Source organism: Schistocerca nitens, chromosome 1 (genome assembly GCF_023898315.1).
Source record: "Schistocerca nitens isolate TAMUIC-IGC-003100 chromosome 1, iqSchNite1.1, whole genome shotgun sequence".
Lineage (NCBI taxonomy): Eukaryota > Metazoa > Arthropoda > Insecta > Orthoptera > Acrididae > Schistocerca > Schistocerca nitens.
Window position 1 is genome coordinate 1,011,864,981 of NC_064614.1, and position 17,555 is coordinate 1,011,882,535.

General features: G+C 37.9%; 1 protein-coding gene across 1 annotated transcript; it reads right to left on the bottom strand.

Annotated features, from left to right (window-relative positions):
• Positions 1–11,897: 11,897 nt before the first annotated feature.
• Positions 11,898–16,875, bottom strand: LOC126195736 (splicing factor 3B subunit 4). Its single transcript, XM_049934366.1, has one exon. The coding sequence runs from the start codon at positions 16,818–16,820 to the stop codon at positions 15,402–15,404; it is 1,419 nt and encodes a 472-aa protein (XP_049790323.1). The 5' UTR covers positions 16,821–16,875; the 3' UTR covers positions 11,898–15,401.
• Between the last annotated feature and the right edge of the window lie 680 nt (positions 16,876–17,555).

Consider the following 17,555-nt stretch of genomic DNA (forward strand, 5'->3'; position numbering starts at 1 on the left):
GATGTGGACAGCTGAAAATGTGTGCCCCGACCGGGATTCGAACCCGGGATCTCCTGCTTACATGGCAGACGCCTTGTTCTGACGAGAACAGTTACTGTCTTCATATATATAGTTAAAAGGCTACCCAGCCATTGACCTTCGTCTGTGCAAATGCGCACAGGTTGCCCAAACTCTTACGGGAATTGCCAAAGCGTGCGCGAGTAATGAGTGAATGGGCAAATGTCTGTAAGGTACATTACATATGTAGAATTGTGGACAGTTGGGAATGTGAGTCTCACGGGAAGCATGCAAGGGATAAGTCCCTGCAGTCGCGCTATTCATCTGTGTTCTCGGTGGCTCAGATGGATAGAGCGTCTGCCATGTAAGCAGGAGATCCCAGGTTCGAGTCCCGGCCGGGGCACACATTTTCAGCTGTCCACATCAAGGTACATCAATAACACCTGTCGGCAGCTGAGGGTTTCAGTTAGTCATCATTTATTCCAGGGAAAAGCTGCACGGTCATCAACAGTATTCTGTTCTGACGAGAACAGTTACTGTCTTCATATAAATGTTATATGTAACTGTGTTGTTATTACACATTACCTTTATCCCTTCCTGGGTAAAACCTACAAGGTTATCAATGTAGAACTCACACACACACATACATTATAAATACATTTAAAAAATCTGCCACTACAAAGTTATAACACAAATGAAATATACTTTATTATGTTCAACATAATGTTATGAAGGCTATAGACAGTGTTTTAAAAAATGATTTAAAAGCTTTCAAAGGCTTTTCTGGAGGCTAACTGCAACACATTTCGTTCAGCTTTCTATACATATATGATCACTACTAGAATTTTGAGTTAATATTCAGTTACCTAATGTTGTTCTCTGAACCATAACACTAATTAGTAACCAGTAAACAAAAATTACCACTACTCCAGACAAGGTGTCTGGCACTAGATACTTGGTGGTACAAATGTGAAGCCACAGCAGGTCACTAGTTGCCATATATTTTCCACTTAGTATCATTTGTTTCCATGTGCAGTTTATCATATAATTGTCTCTAAAAGCAAAGACTCTGTAACTTACCAAACGAAAGCGTTGGTACGTTGATAGAGACAATAACAAACACAAACACAAATTTCAAGCTTTCGCAACCCACGGTTGCTTCATCAGGAAAGAGGGAAGGAGAGGGAAAGAGAAAAGGATGTGGGTTGTAAGGGAGAGGGTAAGGAGTCATTCCAATCCTGGGAGCGGAAAGACTTACCTTGGGGGGAAAAAGGGACAGGTATACAATTGCGAGCGCGCGCGCACACACACACACACACACACACACACACACACACACACACACACACACACACACACACACACACACACACACACGCGTGCGCGCGCGCACACACACTGCGAAAGCTTGAAATTTGTGTGTGTGTTTGTGTTTGTTACTGTCTCTATCAATGTACCAACGCTTTCATTTGGTAAGTTACAGAATCTTTGTTTTTAGATATATTTTTCCCACGTGGAATGTTTCCCTCTATTATATTATCATATAATTGTGTAAACATCTATCTGACATCATCACTAGGTTGGTACAGCTTAGAATTTAAAAATAAATAATTGTAATTTCCTTTTGATACATGTCATCCTTCATTAAATAAACATAACACCTGATTCCCTTATGATTGTCAATTGCTTGGTGCATACCCAACAGTAATCTAGATATCAAGACTGGTACATAATTCTCAACATGATGAATTTGAAAATTACATTACTCCAGGAATAAAACCAACCTAGTGATTCTTGAAAGCAACAGGTCAGTACAGATTAAAATTGTTAATAACTTATGATTGGTAAGGAGATAGTTTCACTTCCAGTTTATAAGTACTTCTTGAAACTCTACATGGCACACAGAAATTCCTTCTCTGAAATACCACATTTATGCACACATCATTTTAACAGTCCGCTAGCAGATGCAATTGGACACTTACCATCTGTTCCTTGTCCATTGATAACTTGAAATATTGTACAACACAGATGATAATTTAATGTGCCTGTATACATCCAAAACGAGCACTCAAAATCTGAATGACATAAATGGGAAACCGAGTAAGCAAGTTGCTGTGTTGCTTTTCAACCTCCTCAGAATGTTCAATCTACATTGCAGGCACAGAAATGCCACATGTGATGGAACATCATTGTTAACTTTGAAAGCAATCTGTACACTATCAGCATTGTTGGTGGAGGATTTACAGATCATGATCCAATACTCCTTAGACTTAACCAAAACAAAACTGAAAGACTCCACTCTAACACAGGTGTCAACACTAAGAAAAAGGTGACATCGATTAGAGGGCAGAAGGAAGAAGTAGTAAACCAATTCATTCAGAAACTTAGAAATATTAAGTGGGACTGTACATACCATCTTCAATCTGTAAATGCAGTTTCCGGGCAGCATTTCTGTACATAACGCTTAATATTAATGATCGGCATACGGCCAACAAACGATGTGCATGGTCAGTCCACTCGACGGTATAAAAACAGGTTATACAAGATCTTGAATTATTTATTTTCTCTCTCTTAGTGGTAAACATATCTGTGCCATGTGATAATGTAAACTTACCATTTTTTTTCTTACTTGGCTGCTTCTTTTAATTAATGGCACTCCAATTACTTTCCTCTTATCAACATTTATTTTTCAGTTACCACTAAAGAGCACCACACAAAATAGAGAAAACTTTCTTTTTTTAAAATAATAATTCAGTGAGAGTGTAGCAGTGCGAAGGGGGTTACTCACAATGTAGCAGCCAGTGCTCATTGTGAAAAGTTACGTGACGACAAATTCATGGAAACGGTGTCGTCAGTTGTTTGCCGATTAGTTTAATGGTGTCATAGTGCCAGCAAATGGTGCTATGCAACACTTATTCCAAAAATGGTGTCAGACAGGACCTGTTTTGAACAATTCAAAAAACATTCCGAAATGTGCCCGCCCACCTCAAAATGTGGTTGCAGTTCACCAGAAAATGTTTCAGTATCCTACCAAATCAGGCAGATGCTGTCACAAGAGACAGGCATATCACATCGATCATGTGGATGAATACTCCACCTGGACCTGCACATACATCCCTATGGAGTGTCTGTCATTCACGCAGATGCTCCTCGGTGCTTCCAGTTTTGTGAGTTGCTGTTCAATGAGATAATAATGATTGGTTTGGCTAGTTCTTTATGTCTGATGAAGCCTCTTTTATATCAAAACTCAGAATAGATGTGCGGAGAATACGCGTAACTTCCACAAAACACCATTGCATGATCAGAAGGTTACAGTTTGGTGTGGAGTGTCTGCACGCCACATTACACATTATTGCCCCCACCTTCTTTCAACAGATGCTGATTTCAGCACGTTACATTGCCAACATTTTGAAACCACTTGGTGTATCGCAACAACCCTCTAGTCTTCATGAACTGCAGCAGAACATTTAGGATGAGACTGCAGTAATTTCAGCAGTCCAGCTTCTATCCACCTTCAGCAACTTGCAGATAAGTGTCCAAAAGTGCCAAGAGATGAATGGTGATCACTTTCATCATCTGCTATAGTCAGCTTAGTACTGTATTTCCTTTCCTCTGCAGTGTTTCTTTATGCCCTGGAAATCTGTTCTCCAGGCCACTGTTATTTGTCCCACCCTGTAGAGCTCATTTATTATATTCATAAAACAAATATGTATTACAGGCCATTGAAGATGCTTTACAAATAGAAGAAGGGAAATGGGTATGGCAAGAAACTAGCTGCCTTTCATCTGGTTGCAAAGACAGAATATATCACCATGAATAGTTAATCATTATGTACATCATTTTGTATTACCATTCAGGCAGTCTCTTTCTGAACTTCATCTTGACAATGGGCTGCATAATAAATGTCATAAGTGTATTCAAAATGCACAAATATTCTGTACCATGCATACTGAATAAAACATACTTTGGTGCACATTTCTTTTGCCTGATAGTCACCAAAAAATAAATTTGGATATATTCATGAAAATGAGTCTGTGAATATTTTGTTAGTAAGTAAGAAACAGCCTAAAGGATAATACTAAGTGGCATGCATTATTATTATCTGTAACCAAATATTGTATTATTGTCACCCATATTATATTACCCTATAGTTAATGCACGAAGCACAATTAATCTTCAGTTTTATCAAATATTCTTAATTATCCACTTGAAACAAAAATAAAAGTGCCTGAATTTGAATTCACAACACCCTGGAAAAGTTGCAGAATGTAATATTTTCCAACAAATCAGTATCATTCCCAGCAAATGATGAGTTATTAAAAGTATGCAGGCTGCATGGCGCCCATTGCGATCCCAAATTATACCTGCCAGTCTTGCAATGGGTGTGTGTCTGTGGTAGTTTGAGGCTGAATGCATTCCCATAACATGAGATGCTTCATAGGATAGATAGCAAACTTTTTGCTGCCACATATAGCCTTATTGTGGGTAATGTTATGATGTCATGAGTGTGACAACTGTATCCAGAGGTATTAATCTCTTTCCAGTAGGATCACTCTTCAACACATGTTTCGTTGTGATGTAGGAGTGGTTTGCAGAGCAGAATGTAATTTGCTTTCTTGATTGGCCTCATGTCCCAAATATCAACCCCACTGACAATTTATGGAGCAGAGCGGAGACAGACAGACAATGCAAGATAACTGGTCTGATCCCACATCAAAAATGCACAATGAACTTCAGTATGTTACTCTAGCTGACTGGGGGAGATAAAGGAAAGTGGAAGTTTTATTACTTACCTGATAGACTTTCTTCTTCTCAGAACATAGATGGTCATTGAAGTGGTGGTGCTTTCGACAGAATATTAAATGGTAAAGAAACTATACGCTGTCTCCTCTTCCTGGCTGAAAAATCTTAGTATGAACTGTTCCATTAATGTCATATTTTCTATAGATTAAACAACATGCACAAGGTCTGGAGCAAGGAGGCCAGTCAAGAGGTAAAATTGCATTCTATTCTGCAAACCATTCTAAATAATGGACAATATGTGAGCAAATTAAGCCAGGAAAACAAAGAAAAAAATAGCTGTCAAATATGGTATTCAATCTTAATCGAACCATCATGTAGTTCTCATCAGTCTGGCAACTACACCACACAACTACGAAGTCAATATACCAAGTGCTTCGATATTCAGGTATCTCTTACTGTTGTTTTACTCTTGACTCTGCCTCACCACTTCACATGCCTTTTCCACGCCTGTAAATCTAGGAATAACACAGAGCACTTTCCTTGTGTGATTTTAGAGCATGCATGTTTTGTGCTGAGTGTGAATAAGACATAACTCCCACAATTATGAGTGTCATTTACTTTTACAGTCAATACTGTACACTCTGTGTGTGATTAGCTTCTGTGAAAAACGGCAGGCATTTTTTGTGCTGTCAAGTGTGCTGAAGAAACAGGTAACATGATCAGCATGAGGCACTACTGTAACAATTGTAATTGGCTGCTGACAGCCCCATCACACAACTCACAGAAACAGCAATCTCCTTGATTAAAACAATAAAAAATGTACTGAATTAACCACTTTTTCTACAAACTGTCTGAATACCTTCATTCTGTAATTGAAAACTCCTGCTAATAATGTTGCATGTAGCAATTTTGTTGTAAATCTGCATAACGAGTGTATTATAGTTCTACAGAATATGATGAATGAATGAATCACAATGTAGCTAATGTAACGAGCATACTCATCCAGGAAAGAAAACAACTTAGATTACTGTGTAAAATGGTGAACCATAAGTCTTGGTGAACATGTTTTCAAGTAAGTATCTAAACTTATGCTAATGACTGTTATACTGTTTAAATTAAAGTGGTGTCCATAAAATGATCTAGTTTCTTACTAAATGTGCTGTGAAGAAACAGAGTCTAAATTTCCACTTACATATCCTTGTCCACCAAATTAAGTAGCCAAACAACGATCAGATTATTGATGTCTTAGATGGCTTAATACAGCTGGGACATGATCGTGTTCACAAAGCACAAAAAACCAACACCAAGCAGTAGGATAACCAATACTAGTAAGATAACCAATACCACAGAACCACTTTCAAAATAATAAAATTTTCTTGGAAGTCAAACACTAAACAACACAAGTATTAGCTTCAGTAAAATTATAAGCACAGACTCATATTACGAATGGTGATTTCATCCATTCCTGGCTGCTGAAATAATAATCTTTCTAATCAGCTGTGAAAATGTGATCACAAAAATAATGACTTTTTAGTAATCTGTAGAGTCAATTTGGTGTCCTTCATTCACTATTTCTGGGTTCTGCAATGTTAAATAACAATTTTATCCAAATTGCAGAATCTTCAGTGTAATAGATAAAGTGTCAAATAAGCTTGTAGATACCCATGTAGGCTACTTCAAAAGTATATCTTGCAGGACAATTTTATTTATAAGTTCATATACAAACATCACCGCATCTAGCTTTCGAAGGATTTAGTGTTCACTGTAGCATTTTCTACAACTTCAACTTGTTTTTGTTTACTGTGCAACAGAAAAAACAAAAGTAATCACTTTTTATTTAGTACTGTATACTCCCTAATAAAAGTATCAATTTGTAAATATTGTATTTGGTTTTGTATAAAACATTTATTTCTTGCCTACATACACAAGCTTATAAATGCATATTACAAAATACTTTACTCGGGTCTCCACGTTCTATGAACAGCTTGACTGTGCACTCTGAAATACTGATTCAGCTCTGTGTTCAGGTATCTGGAAACATGTGTGGAAGTAAAAGCTATCTAATAAATCAATTAATACAATAAGTACACTGAAAAAATTATTCAGTTCCTTCACTAGTAGTCAGTTTCCCTACAATGCCACAGAGTGCCACTTTTCTCATTGGAAGTCAATTGGTGGTCAATGTGTTAGATGTAATGCTAGATCATCTGCCAGTTTTCAGTTTCCAAAGGTACTAAAACAGATCTGTTGATCATCTGTACGTTGGAGTTTTACCACTCAGTTGTTAAGTGGAGACCACATACCCAAAGGACTTTTACCTGTCACTAACTACTACTTTTGCTGCTGGCATTAGCTATTAATCTGAGAAATGCTGAGTTACAACTCGGTTCAGGATCCTTGTTAAAGGATTCAAAATAAGTCAGACTTTGCTACATTTGCTGGCTGTGTAAGTCAATTCAGAGACTGATGGAAGGTAAGGGCATACCCATACTACTTCAAATAAGACCATGCCTAGCATAGTACTTTGATGTCCACAGCAAAATTCAGAATGATGACAGCTATACTCTGTATCTTCATGAAAGAACTTCCTCACAATAAAGCCATGTAAGCCACTGACTACCAGCACGGGCCATGACAAGATGCCTCAGATTGCGCAGCTACCCCGCATGGCTTGATAAATTTCTAAGAAGTTTTCTAGATGTGTTCAATAAATCATTCCAACCAAGGATCTGGCACAAGAAGCCAAAAGGAAACTAAACTTGATTCCTCCAGAATTAAAAACATCTAGTGGTAGAAAATGAGAGCTGCATAAAGAGCTGAAACACAAAAAGAATTCTGACTTTATTAACTATGTGAAACATTACAAAGTTAAGGTATTGTCAAAACCGCCAAAAGAATGTCAAATTGTAAGTTCATTTTAGCACATAACAATAAGTCTTCGGCATTATGGTCTGTTATTAAATCCAAATTAGGTACAGTGGCTAAACACCACGAAATTTCAAAAATTAAATAAAACAATGCTATTTTGAATCCTGTTCAAATATCGCAATGCTTTAATAAATTTCTCATAAATGTAGCAAAGTCTGACTTATTTTGAATCCTTATTAAAAATGAAACTCCTCCAGCTGTACTTAAGATTTCATATTTATTTGGCTACTAGTTTCGACATTGCGTCAACTCCATCTTCAGGGTCGTACACTTTAATGATATCAATTGCGTGTGGCCGAGTACAAAAGTCCGTGCTCCACTGCCCACCATCCATGTGGAGCATGTGTGGGTCTCACCATGGACTTCTAGTACTCAGCCACACACAATTGATATCATCAAAGTGTACGGGCCTGAAGATGGTGTTGACGCAACATCGAAACTAGTAGCCAAATAAATACGAAATCTTAAGTACAGCTGAAGGAGTTTCATTTTTAATAAAAATTATACCAGCAGAAGTACCACCATCATCCAATTTAAATATGGATGCATGAAGATATTTTGAATCCTGTTCAAATATCTCAATGCTTTAATAAATTTCTCATACATGTAGCAAAGTCTAAGGCTGATGTGATTACTTATCAAAACAATGTACATATCTTTGGCTTGAACCAGAATAGTGACCTGCTTGTGGCATTTAGTAAAGTCTCAACCAATAATATAAAAAATTGTAGTTTGTCCTTAAAAAAACAAAAAATCTTCAAGGTGGAAGCGAGTACCCAGTGAAGTAATTACATTTGTCTATGATACGAGGGCATTTCGAAAAGTAAAGATACAATGGCTCGCAGTCCTTAAATAGAACATCTATTTAGAAAACGTCAGTTACTTCTTATTTATTGGATTACTTGTTATTTTTCGACATAATCACCCCCGTTATCCAAACATTTGTTAAGTCGGTGCACAAGCTTTTGTATCCCACAGTCATAGAAGGTTGCCGCCTGTTGTCGGAAACACATTTCAATTTCATCTTTGATCTCATCATCGTCGTGGAATGATTTTCCACCAAGACGTGACTTCAGGTAACGGAAGACATGGAAGTCGGTGGGTGCAAGGTCCGGGCTGTATGGCGGATGGTCCAATACGTCGCAATTGAATTGTTTGAGTAGTGCTTTGGTTACGAGCGCTGTGTGAGGCCAAGAGTTGTCATGAAGCAAGCGGACTCCACTTGTCAGCATTCCCCTGTGTTTGTTTTGAATTACCCTTCGAAGAGGTTTCAAAGTCTGACAATATGCAGCAGCATTAATTGTCGTTCCAGGAGGCATAAATTCCAACAGAAGAATGCCTTGTCTGTCCCAAAAAACAGAAGCCATGATTTTCTTAGCTGAAATCGACGTTTTGCATTTCTTGGCTTTTGGTGAATTCGAATGGCGCCATTGCATTGATTGTTGCTTGGATTCAGGTGTATGGTGATAAACCCACGTCTCGTCACCTGTCACAGTGCGATCAAGGAACTCATCGCCTGCTTCAGCATAGTGTGTGAGGAAGTCAAGTGCAAAGCCCATCCTTTTCTTTTTATATTCTTCCGTTAACAGTTTTGGAACCCAGTGCGCACACAATTTCCTGTATCCTAACTTGACAGTCACAAAGTCATAAGATTTGTCATTGACACACCCGGTATGATCTGATGCAATTCTTTCAATGTGAGACGTCTATTCGCACGAATTGCATCCTCCGATCTCCAAAGAAGGGCATCAAAGATCACAGATGGCCGACCTGTTCTTTGTTCGTCATGAACCTCAGTTCTACCTTCAGAGAAATGACGACACCATTTCGTTTCATTTTGTCGATTCACAATGTTCCCATAAACAGAAACAATTTCTTTGTGAATATCCACTGGTCGCTGACCTTTTGCATGAAGAAAACGTATGACGAAGCGCACTTTGGATTTGGCGGGATTCTGAATCAGAGCAGCCATTTTAAACACGACCTACTCCAACCAGAAGCAACATTCAGCTGCCAAACAACTGCGAGGAGAAAGCAAACAGTTCAAGGTTAACACCAGTGTTGCCAACTTGCTCGCCAAAACTCTTCTGTTCCTCAGGTGTACGGTGTATCTTTACTTTTTGAAATACCCTCGTAAAATTGTACACCCTCTACCTTTAATAATAAGTCAGACATTTGAGCAAGCCAACTTACTTGGTGTACTTAAGTATGCAGCAGTTATACCACTACACAAAAAAGGCTCAAGGGAAGATGCGGAAAATTACCATTCTACCTGTACCCTACCAGTGTTATCCAAAGCATTTAAAAAAAAAAAAAAAAAAAAAAAAAAAAAACTGCAGCAGTCCAGATAAATGTTATCACAAACATCATGTTATTCTCAAAAACCAATACGGGTTCCAAAAAGGGAAAAGAATCATGAATGCAATCAATTAATTCATTGAAAAAAAAACAGCTCATTACTGGACAAAAGCGATAAAGTGGCAGGTACCTTCTGTGTCAATTCAGTGAATCACTCCATGCTGCTTCACAAACTAGACAGGTAAGGTATCTGACAAAATGCTCTACAGTGACTTAGATGTGATCTGACAAACAGGAAGCAAAGAGTAATCATAACATCTAGCACCATAAAGTATACATCTCATTAGGACACAATTTCACATGGAGTTCCTCAAGGCTCAATCTTAGGGTCAATCTTGTTTCTCTTTCACATGAATGATTCACCTCTCAATGTCAGTGCCCAACCAGTCACGTTTGCCGATGATACTTCAGCACTTATTGGGAAAGAAAATGTGAGGGAAATTCTGGCTACTGTAATAAACACACTAAACAACATGGTTTCAACAAAATGGTCTGGAACTTAATATTTCAAAGATCGTGTTTACTCAACTTAAAATCAAACAATCAAACATCAGTGATATCAGTATCATATATAAAAATCAAAGTATGGAAGAAGCTCAGTCCATCAAATTCTTGGGACTAAAATTGGACAAAAGTCTAAGCTGGCAAGCACATGTAGATTAATTAGGTACTAAATTAAACAGCCTTGCTTTTGCAATGGATGTGCTACTTGATGTAACAGAAATAAACAGCAGGAAGGTGGTGTACCACAGTTACTTTGAATCTATAATTAGACATGGTTTAAATTTTGAGGGGAATTCAAGTCACACACCACAAATCCTACTACTTCAGAAAAGAATCATTAGAAAATGTGTGCTGCCTCTCCAAGAACATCCTCTCACTAACTCTTCAAGAACCTAAAAATATTATCTATCCTGCATTGTACATATTTGAGATTATAATCTTGAGATAATTGAAGAAAACCATTTCAGACATACGTACAATATTATACATGAAGAAAATTTCATGCTTCCAACACATTACCTAAAACTCTACCAATAGACACACAAGCATATGGGAACAAAAGTCTACAATGGGTGCAGATGTACTGAGCATGGAGACAGGTTCACTGAAGCGAAAACTAAATGATCTCCTGGTTGAAAAGCGCTACTATTCAACTGAGGAATTTATCATTGATGAGATGATCATTTGAACAGCCTGGGTATTCAATATCATTGTGTTGTGCATAATACTGTATGTATAAAATAATGTCTGAAAATTCAGACACCAAGTACTGGACACCATGAGAAAAACAGTTTAATAATGTGTTCAACACCTGTGCTGGTAAAATTAGTGTTCATACATAATGTAACAATGTATATCACAAGCCAAACATTGATGAGTCTCCTGTACAATACGATCAGATGATCTGTAAAATGTTTGTTATGAGATGAGTATAAATACAATGCAATACAATAACCAGCATCACAAGATTCGGAGAACACACTATTCTTTCTTAAGTAAATACCATCCACTGGCAACACTGACAAAACTGGAAGGAGTAATTAAGAATACAGGCTACTGCTTCACTTATGCTGTACAAGAGAATGAATTTAAATAAACTAAAACACAATAACAATGACAGCAGGTGCTCTCATCAAGATAACATCCAGCGGCTTGTGCAGTAAAGTGCAAGGGAGAACAGCTAGAAACAGTGGGGAGACTTGTTCCTCCTATTACTTTGACCATTTTATAGAATTAAAAATTTTTGCTGTTGGTATTAGCGTTTCTTTCCTTCCATTTTTCCAGTGTTGTAATTTGCATTGTTGCAGTGTTGTAATTTACTGTCTAGTAAGAAGGAAACTAAGATTTTTCACTGAACTGACTTTTATTTTGGTAAGTGAATCTATTTCTTTATACATATTAATTATGTAAGAAATAATGCTGCTAACTATTTCTGGTAAAAGTTCATACTTTTAAGGCATAAAGCATAACTGAAAATAAAAGCTAACTGTAGATTAGGGAGCATTCAGAAACAATTTTGTTTATCCATGTCTTATAGGGATACTTGGTCCAGGGATCAAGAGTCCCTATTCAAATGTTTCCCAAAGATTTAATTATTTTTGTGGCATCACATTATTGTAAAACATACCACACCCAACAAGTCATATCATATAACAATGCTTTAAATTATATAAAATGGGTGAAAGTGAAACAAACCTAGTAAATTAAAATGAAAAGTATAAAAATTTTCTTTATATTCCAGAAATATGGGTCTTACACATAAAAGGAAAGAGGGGGACCAAAGCTAGGAAAAAAATTGACTCTACAAGTATGGCTTGCACTGGAAGGAAAAACTTTTGAGAAGCTTAAAAGGAATTCCAAGACCGGCTAACAACCTCAAAACATTATGTTAGGAAGTAATTAAATCAAGATATTGAAATTTCTTATTGTCCTAAATACAAGATGTTGCAAGTGTTTTCAAATGAGGAAGAATATTCTTTATGTGAATATTTCAAAACAGCTAGCAACTTACACCATGGCCTGAGTGCAAAACGGTGTGTACTTGCATATAAATTTCCTTCTGAAAATAAAAATTCCTGAAAACTGGAAGAGAGATGGCAAAGTTGGAAATGACAGTTTCACAGGTTTCATGAGAAGGCATCCTGACCTCTCTCCACACACCAAGAGGAATCAGTAGCAGCAGAGGAAGCAGCATTAATTAGACACAATGTTAGATAATTTTTTTGATAATCTTCACCAGATTATCACTAGGGAAGTTCTTGGACCAGAATCTATCTGTAACACAGATGAAATGGGTCTTACTACAGTCCACAAACCAGGAAAAATAGTGGCTGTAAGAGGAAAGAAACAGATAGGAAAAGTACTTCTGCTGAGAGAGGTGAACTTGTGACAGCATGTTGTGTAATAAATGCTTTAGGTGGTCACATTCCATCATTCACTATCCCTCCACATGTGAACTGGCAGGATACGACACTGCATGAAGCTCCTCCTGGAAACAGTGGTCCACTCATTCCAGCAGTTGGACGACAGCTGATAATATTGTTCTGTTTTTAAAACATTTTCAGAAATGTGTGAAATGCAGTGCTGAATACAAAGTGCTTATCATCATGGACAATCATGATGGTCATATTAGTTTGGAATCTATAGATTTTGTGAAAGAAAATGGAATTATTCATTTGACAATTTCTCCCTCTGCATCCCATAAAATGCAACCACTTGATAGCTCTGCTGCACGAGACTGGATGACAATGCATCCACGGAAAACTGTCTCTATCTATGATAGCTCTGAGGTTTTTGATAGAGCTTTCCCTAAAGATTTCACACACAACAACGTGACCAGTGGTTTTCACATTTCAGGTATATAGTCTTTAACTCTGATGTATTCATCAGAGTGATGAATTTTTGCCTGCATATAGAACACAGACCACTCAGAATCTGTGATTCTCCAAGGGAGTCTGTTTAAGTATCAACACTTTCATATTTCGTAATTAGACCTAGAACTAGAAGAAGACGCAAATGAGCATCTACAGCAATCCTGATGAACATTCCGGTAAAACATAAACTTGAAGATGAACTCGGAGCGAGAAATGCACAAAGATTGAAACTTGTAGAAAGACCTTAGAGACTGGGAGAGATTATCAATGTTCCTGATGAAGATAATTTCACTGTCAAATATGCAAGAAACATAAGAGGGCCAACATTTCAAGTGGTCAGAAGCTGAAGGTATACATGACATTGAAAGAAACCAAATTCTACGAGTGATTCCACCTCCAACACTTTCTACAAAGAATAACAGAGTTACCAGTTTCACTTTTAACAGTGTCAAATTTGGGGGCTTCAATATTCAATAATTGGTATGTTTGTCTACAATTTCATCAAGTTGGGTATTTCAAACACAACAGTCATTACTGATCATCCCAAGAAGTGTGTGTGTGTGTGTCTTTCTATGATTGTACTTAATCATGTATGTCATCGTGAATACACTAAACATGCTAATTATATTTTTACTGTCAGTCATTTTAATTATTTAAATTATATATTTGATAACTTAGTGGCATTTTGAAGCTCTCATAACGTTTTGTAGGCTACCGATTGCACTTCAATAAATGCCTCTACAGACTGTGGATAAATTTGTTTTTTAAGATTCTTACATTAATTTTTTTGTTATTAAACCTTATTTCTCTCTTTTAAATTTTCTAGACAAAATAAAATTTGGTTTGAATAATGAATTAATTGTTTTATTTACCACAATAAACTGGCAAATCAAGTCTCCCCATAAAAGGGATCAAGCGTTCCACACATGGTGAGACTGCACAACTTTGGTTTTTAATTTTTTATGATGATGCTAACTAGCAAAGATTTGAATTAAAAATAGGGACAGAAAGAGTTAAAAACTGAATATTACACATTTTAGTTTTTTTCTGAAGTTTATACCTGCTGTTTCAAAAAGTAAAATGTAAAAAAGGGAACAAGTCTCAACACTCTCCCCTACAAAGAATAAAAGTGTGGCTCATTTAATCCTGAATGACTTGAAACTGTGAAAATTAGGCGCGAAGGTAAATATCATAGTACCATTGAAGCAAACCATAATCTCAAAATCAAATTTTTAATGATGACAATGACAGCTGTTAACTGCAGTGAACCATGAGTTTAAATTTAACACAAGGTTGATGGGAACTAACTCCTTTCAAAACTCGGAAAGAAACACAAATCTCATCTGTTTCTATTAAAAATAAATTATACATAGGCCTACATAAACTGCCACTACAGAAGAACAGTAAAAAGCACTGGTCACTACCAATGCAATGAAAGGAACAAATAGGCCCCAGTCAATATATCTATTGTCTTTTCAATGTTGCAAGTATCGCAGATGAAATATATTGCTGTAATGGGCCAACAAATTAATAAGAAAAAATGTTACAACATACCTAATTTATCTTATAATTTGTTCCATACACAAAAGTTGTTTTGCCAATTCCAAATAGAAACAGTATTTGTTTAAAGTCAGTCTAACACACACTAGAATTATTCATTTCCACCAGTTTCACTCAGAATTAAAACTGTCCTCAAAATAAAGGTACAAAAGTCAAAAATGTAAGCACACAGCAACAATATTACAATTTGCAAATGGAATAACATTGATTCTCAAGCACTTCAATTTAACTAAATGTCCATGTCACAGTACAATAGTGTATGTAAACAAACACAAACAAGAGGTTTATAAGAGACATGTTGCTTCCCTTGCAAATTATTCATAGTCACAGATAGAAAAATCACAATCTTCACAGGGCTTTCATACTGTGGTACTATTTATTGTAAATCTGTAGTTCACAGTGCACCAAGTCACTCACACATATAATTAACTGTACAAGTTAATTGGAATATCCATTCTGGAAGTTTCCTGTCTGATCCTGGTAACCATTATATGCAGCAGTAGCATCAGGTTGTTGTCCTGGTTGCGGTGGTGGTGGAGGTCTCAGTCCACGAGGTGGTGGAGGTGGACCTCTTGGTGGAAATGGTGGCCGTCCAAATGGAGGACGAACAGGTGGTGGTGGCCGCCAACCTGGTGGTGGTGCACCATGTGGAGGTGGAGGAGGAAACTGACCAGGTGTAAACTGAGTCGGTGGTGGTGGGGGAAATTGTTGACCTTGCCATGGAGGTGGCATCATTCTTGGTGGTGGTGGGGCTTGTGGTGGTGGTGGTATCGAAGGCACCTGCTGCTGTGCTTGTTGTGGTTGCTGCTGTTGCTGTGGAGGAGGAGGCTGTTGTGGTGGTGGAGGTGGCATTGAGACTGGTGGTGGCATCTGAGGTAGACCACTAGCAACGGAAGCAGCAACATGTGGCGGTGGTGGCACCGGTGGGGGTGGTGCTGCCCTGCTCATAGGAGGCACTGGAGGAGGCGGAGGCACACCTGGTGGCATAGGTGGTGGGTGCTGAGGTGGTATGGGTGGTGGTGGAGGAGGATGTCTTGGAACAGCAACAGGCATGGATGTAGGAGGTGGTGGAGGAGGAGCATGCATTGGATGCATATGAGCCATCTGAGGAGGTGGGGGAGGCATAGCGCCCATCATTACTGGAACAGGTGGCACAGGGACAGGAGGCAGCTGCTGCGGAGGCATTGGCGCAGGTGGTGGTGGTATTGGAGGTGGAGCATCTGCAAACAGCTGATGGGGCCGATCTGCCTGAGACAGTGGATTCTGTGCAGCTAGGAGGCGCTCAGCAGCTGACCCATGTCGTTCTCCTTTTGCATCTTTCTTAAATGCATAAGACACGGAAATAGGTCTGTTACACAAATATTGTCCATTCATTGCTTCAATTGCTGCATCTGAAGCATCGAAACTGGCAAAGTTAATAAAAGCAAAGCCTTTGGAGTTGCCGGTTTCTGGATCACGCATGATCTTTGGTGTTTGCAGAATAACTCCAAAAGCTGAAAATGTATCATATAATAGCTTCTCGTCAACTTCAGGATCAAGATTGCCGATAAAGATGTTAGCTCCGACATCGAGATTCTTCTGATGAGCTGATGCCTTGTTCACACGAATCGGCTTACCATAAAGTTTGATCATATTCATTATTTTAATAGCATAGTCTGCATCCTCCTCTCCCATAAATTCGACAAATCCATACCCTTGATGCATCTGTGTGACACGATCTTTCGGCATGTGAACATTGACAACTGGCCCAGACTGAACAAAGAGTTCCCACATAAGGGCTTCTGTAACTTTCTCGTCCAACCCGCCAACATATATGGTAGCATCTTGATTACGTTCAGCAATTGGACCCGCAGCCATAATCACATCGATCTACAAGCACCAAACAACGAAACCGAAAACACAAGCGCTGATCAATGATCTTCTAACTTAAAGATAGAACTAACACTTAGCACATAACTTTGATAAAACCGAAGATACAACCGGCGCCAGCAACTGACTGGCGACAAGATGTACTTGGCCGCTGTGTCGCTCGCTAAAGGTCGATTAATACGGGATGTCAACTGGAACAGATTGATTTGATTTGATTTCCATTCGTATTCCATAGGTCCAACTGTATTGAGTTCACAAAGACGTGGAACGAGTCAGTTTTTTACAAATACAATATGATAATCTTATAGCATATACAGACAGTTGGGTACATAATTATATAAAAATTTATGCAGTAAGTTCTTTGAGCAGTAACACAGAAAAAACGATACGTATATTCTTAGATTCGTTAAAGCAGTGCGCAAAAACAGACACAGAACATACACAGATACAGATCTCAAGTTAAATTACGTTCTTAGTGGCATTATGTCAACTTGTATTATATAATATCAAAATTTTTCATTTCATTTATTTAAAAATTCATCTAAACTGTAAAGAGCTTTTTCTAGCAGAAATATTTTTAGTGCTTTCTTAAACTTACTCTTGTTATGAATATCTGTCTTTATTTAAGGAGGAAGAGCATTGAAAAGTTATGTTCCAGTGTAGTGGACACCCTTCTGCGCCAAGCTCAAATTTCTATGCTCGGTGTGTATGTCATTCTTCCTC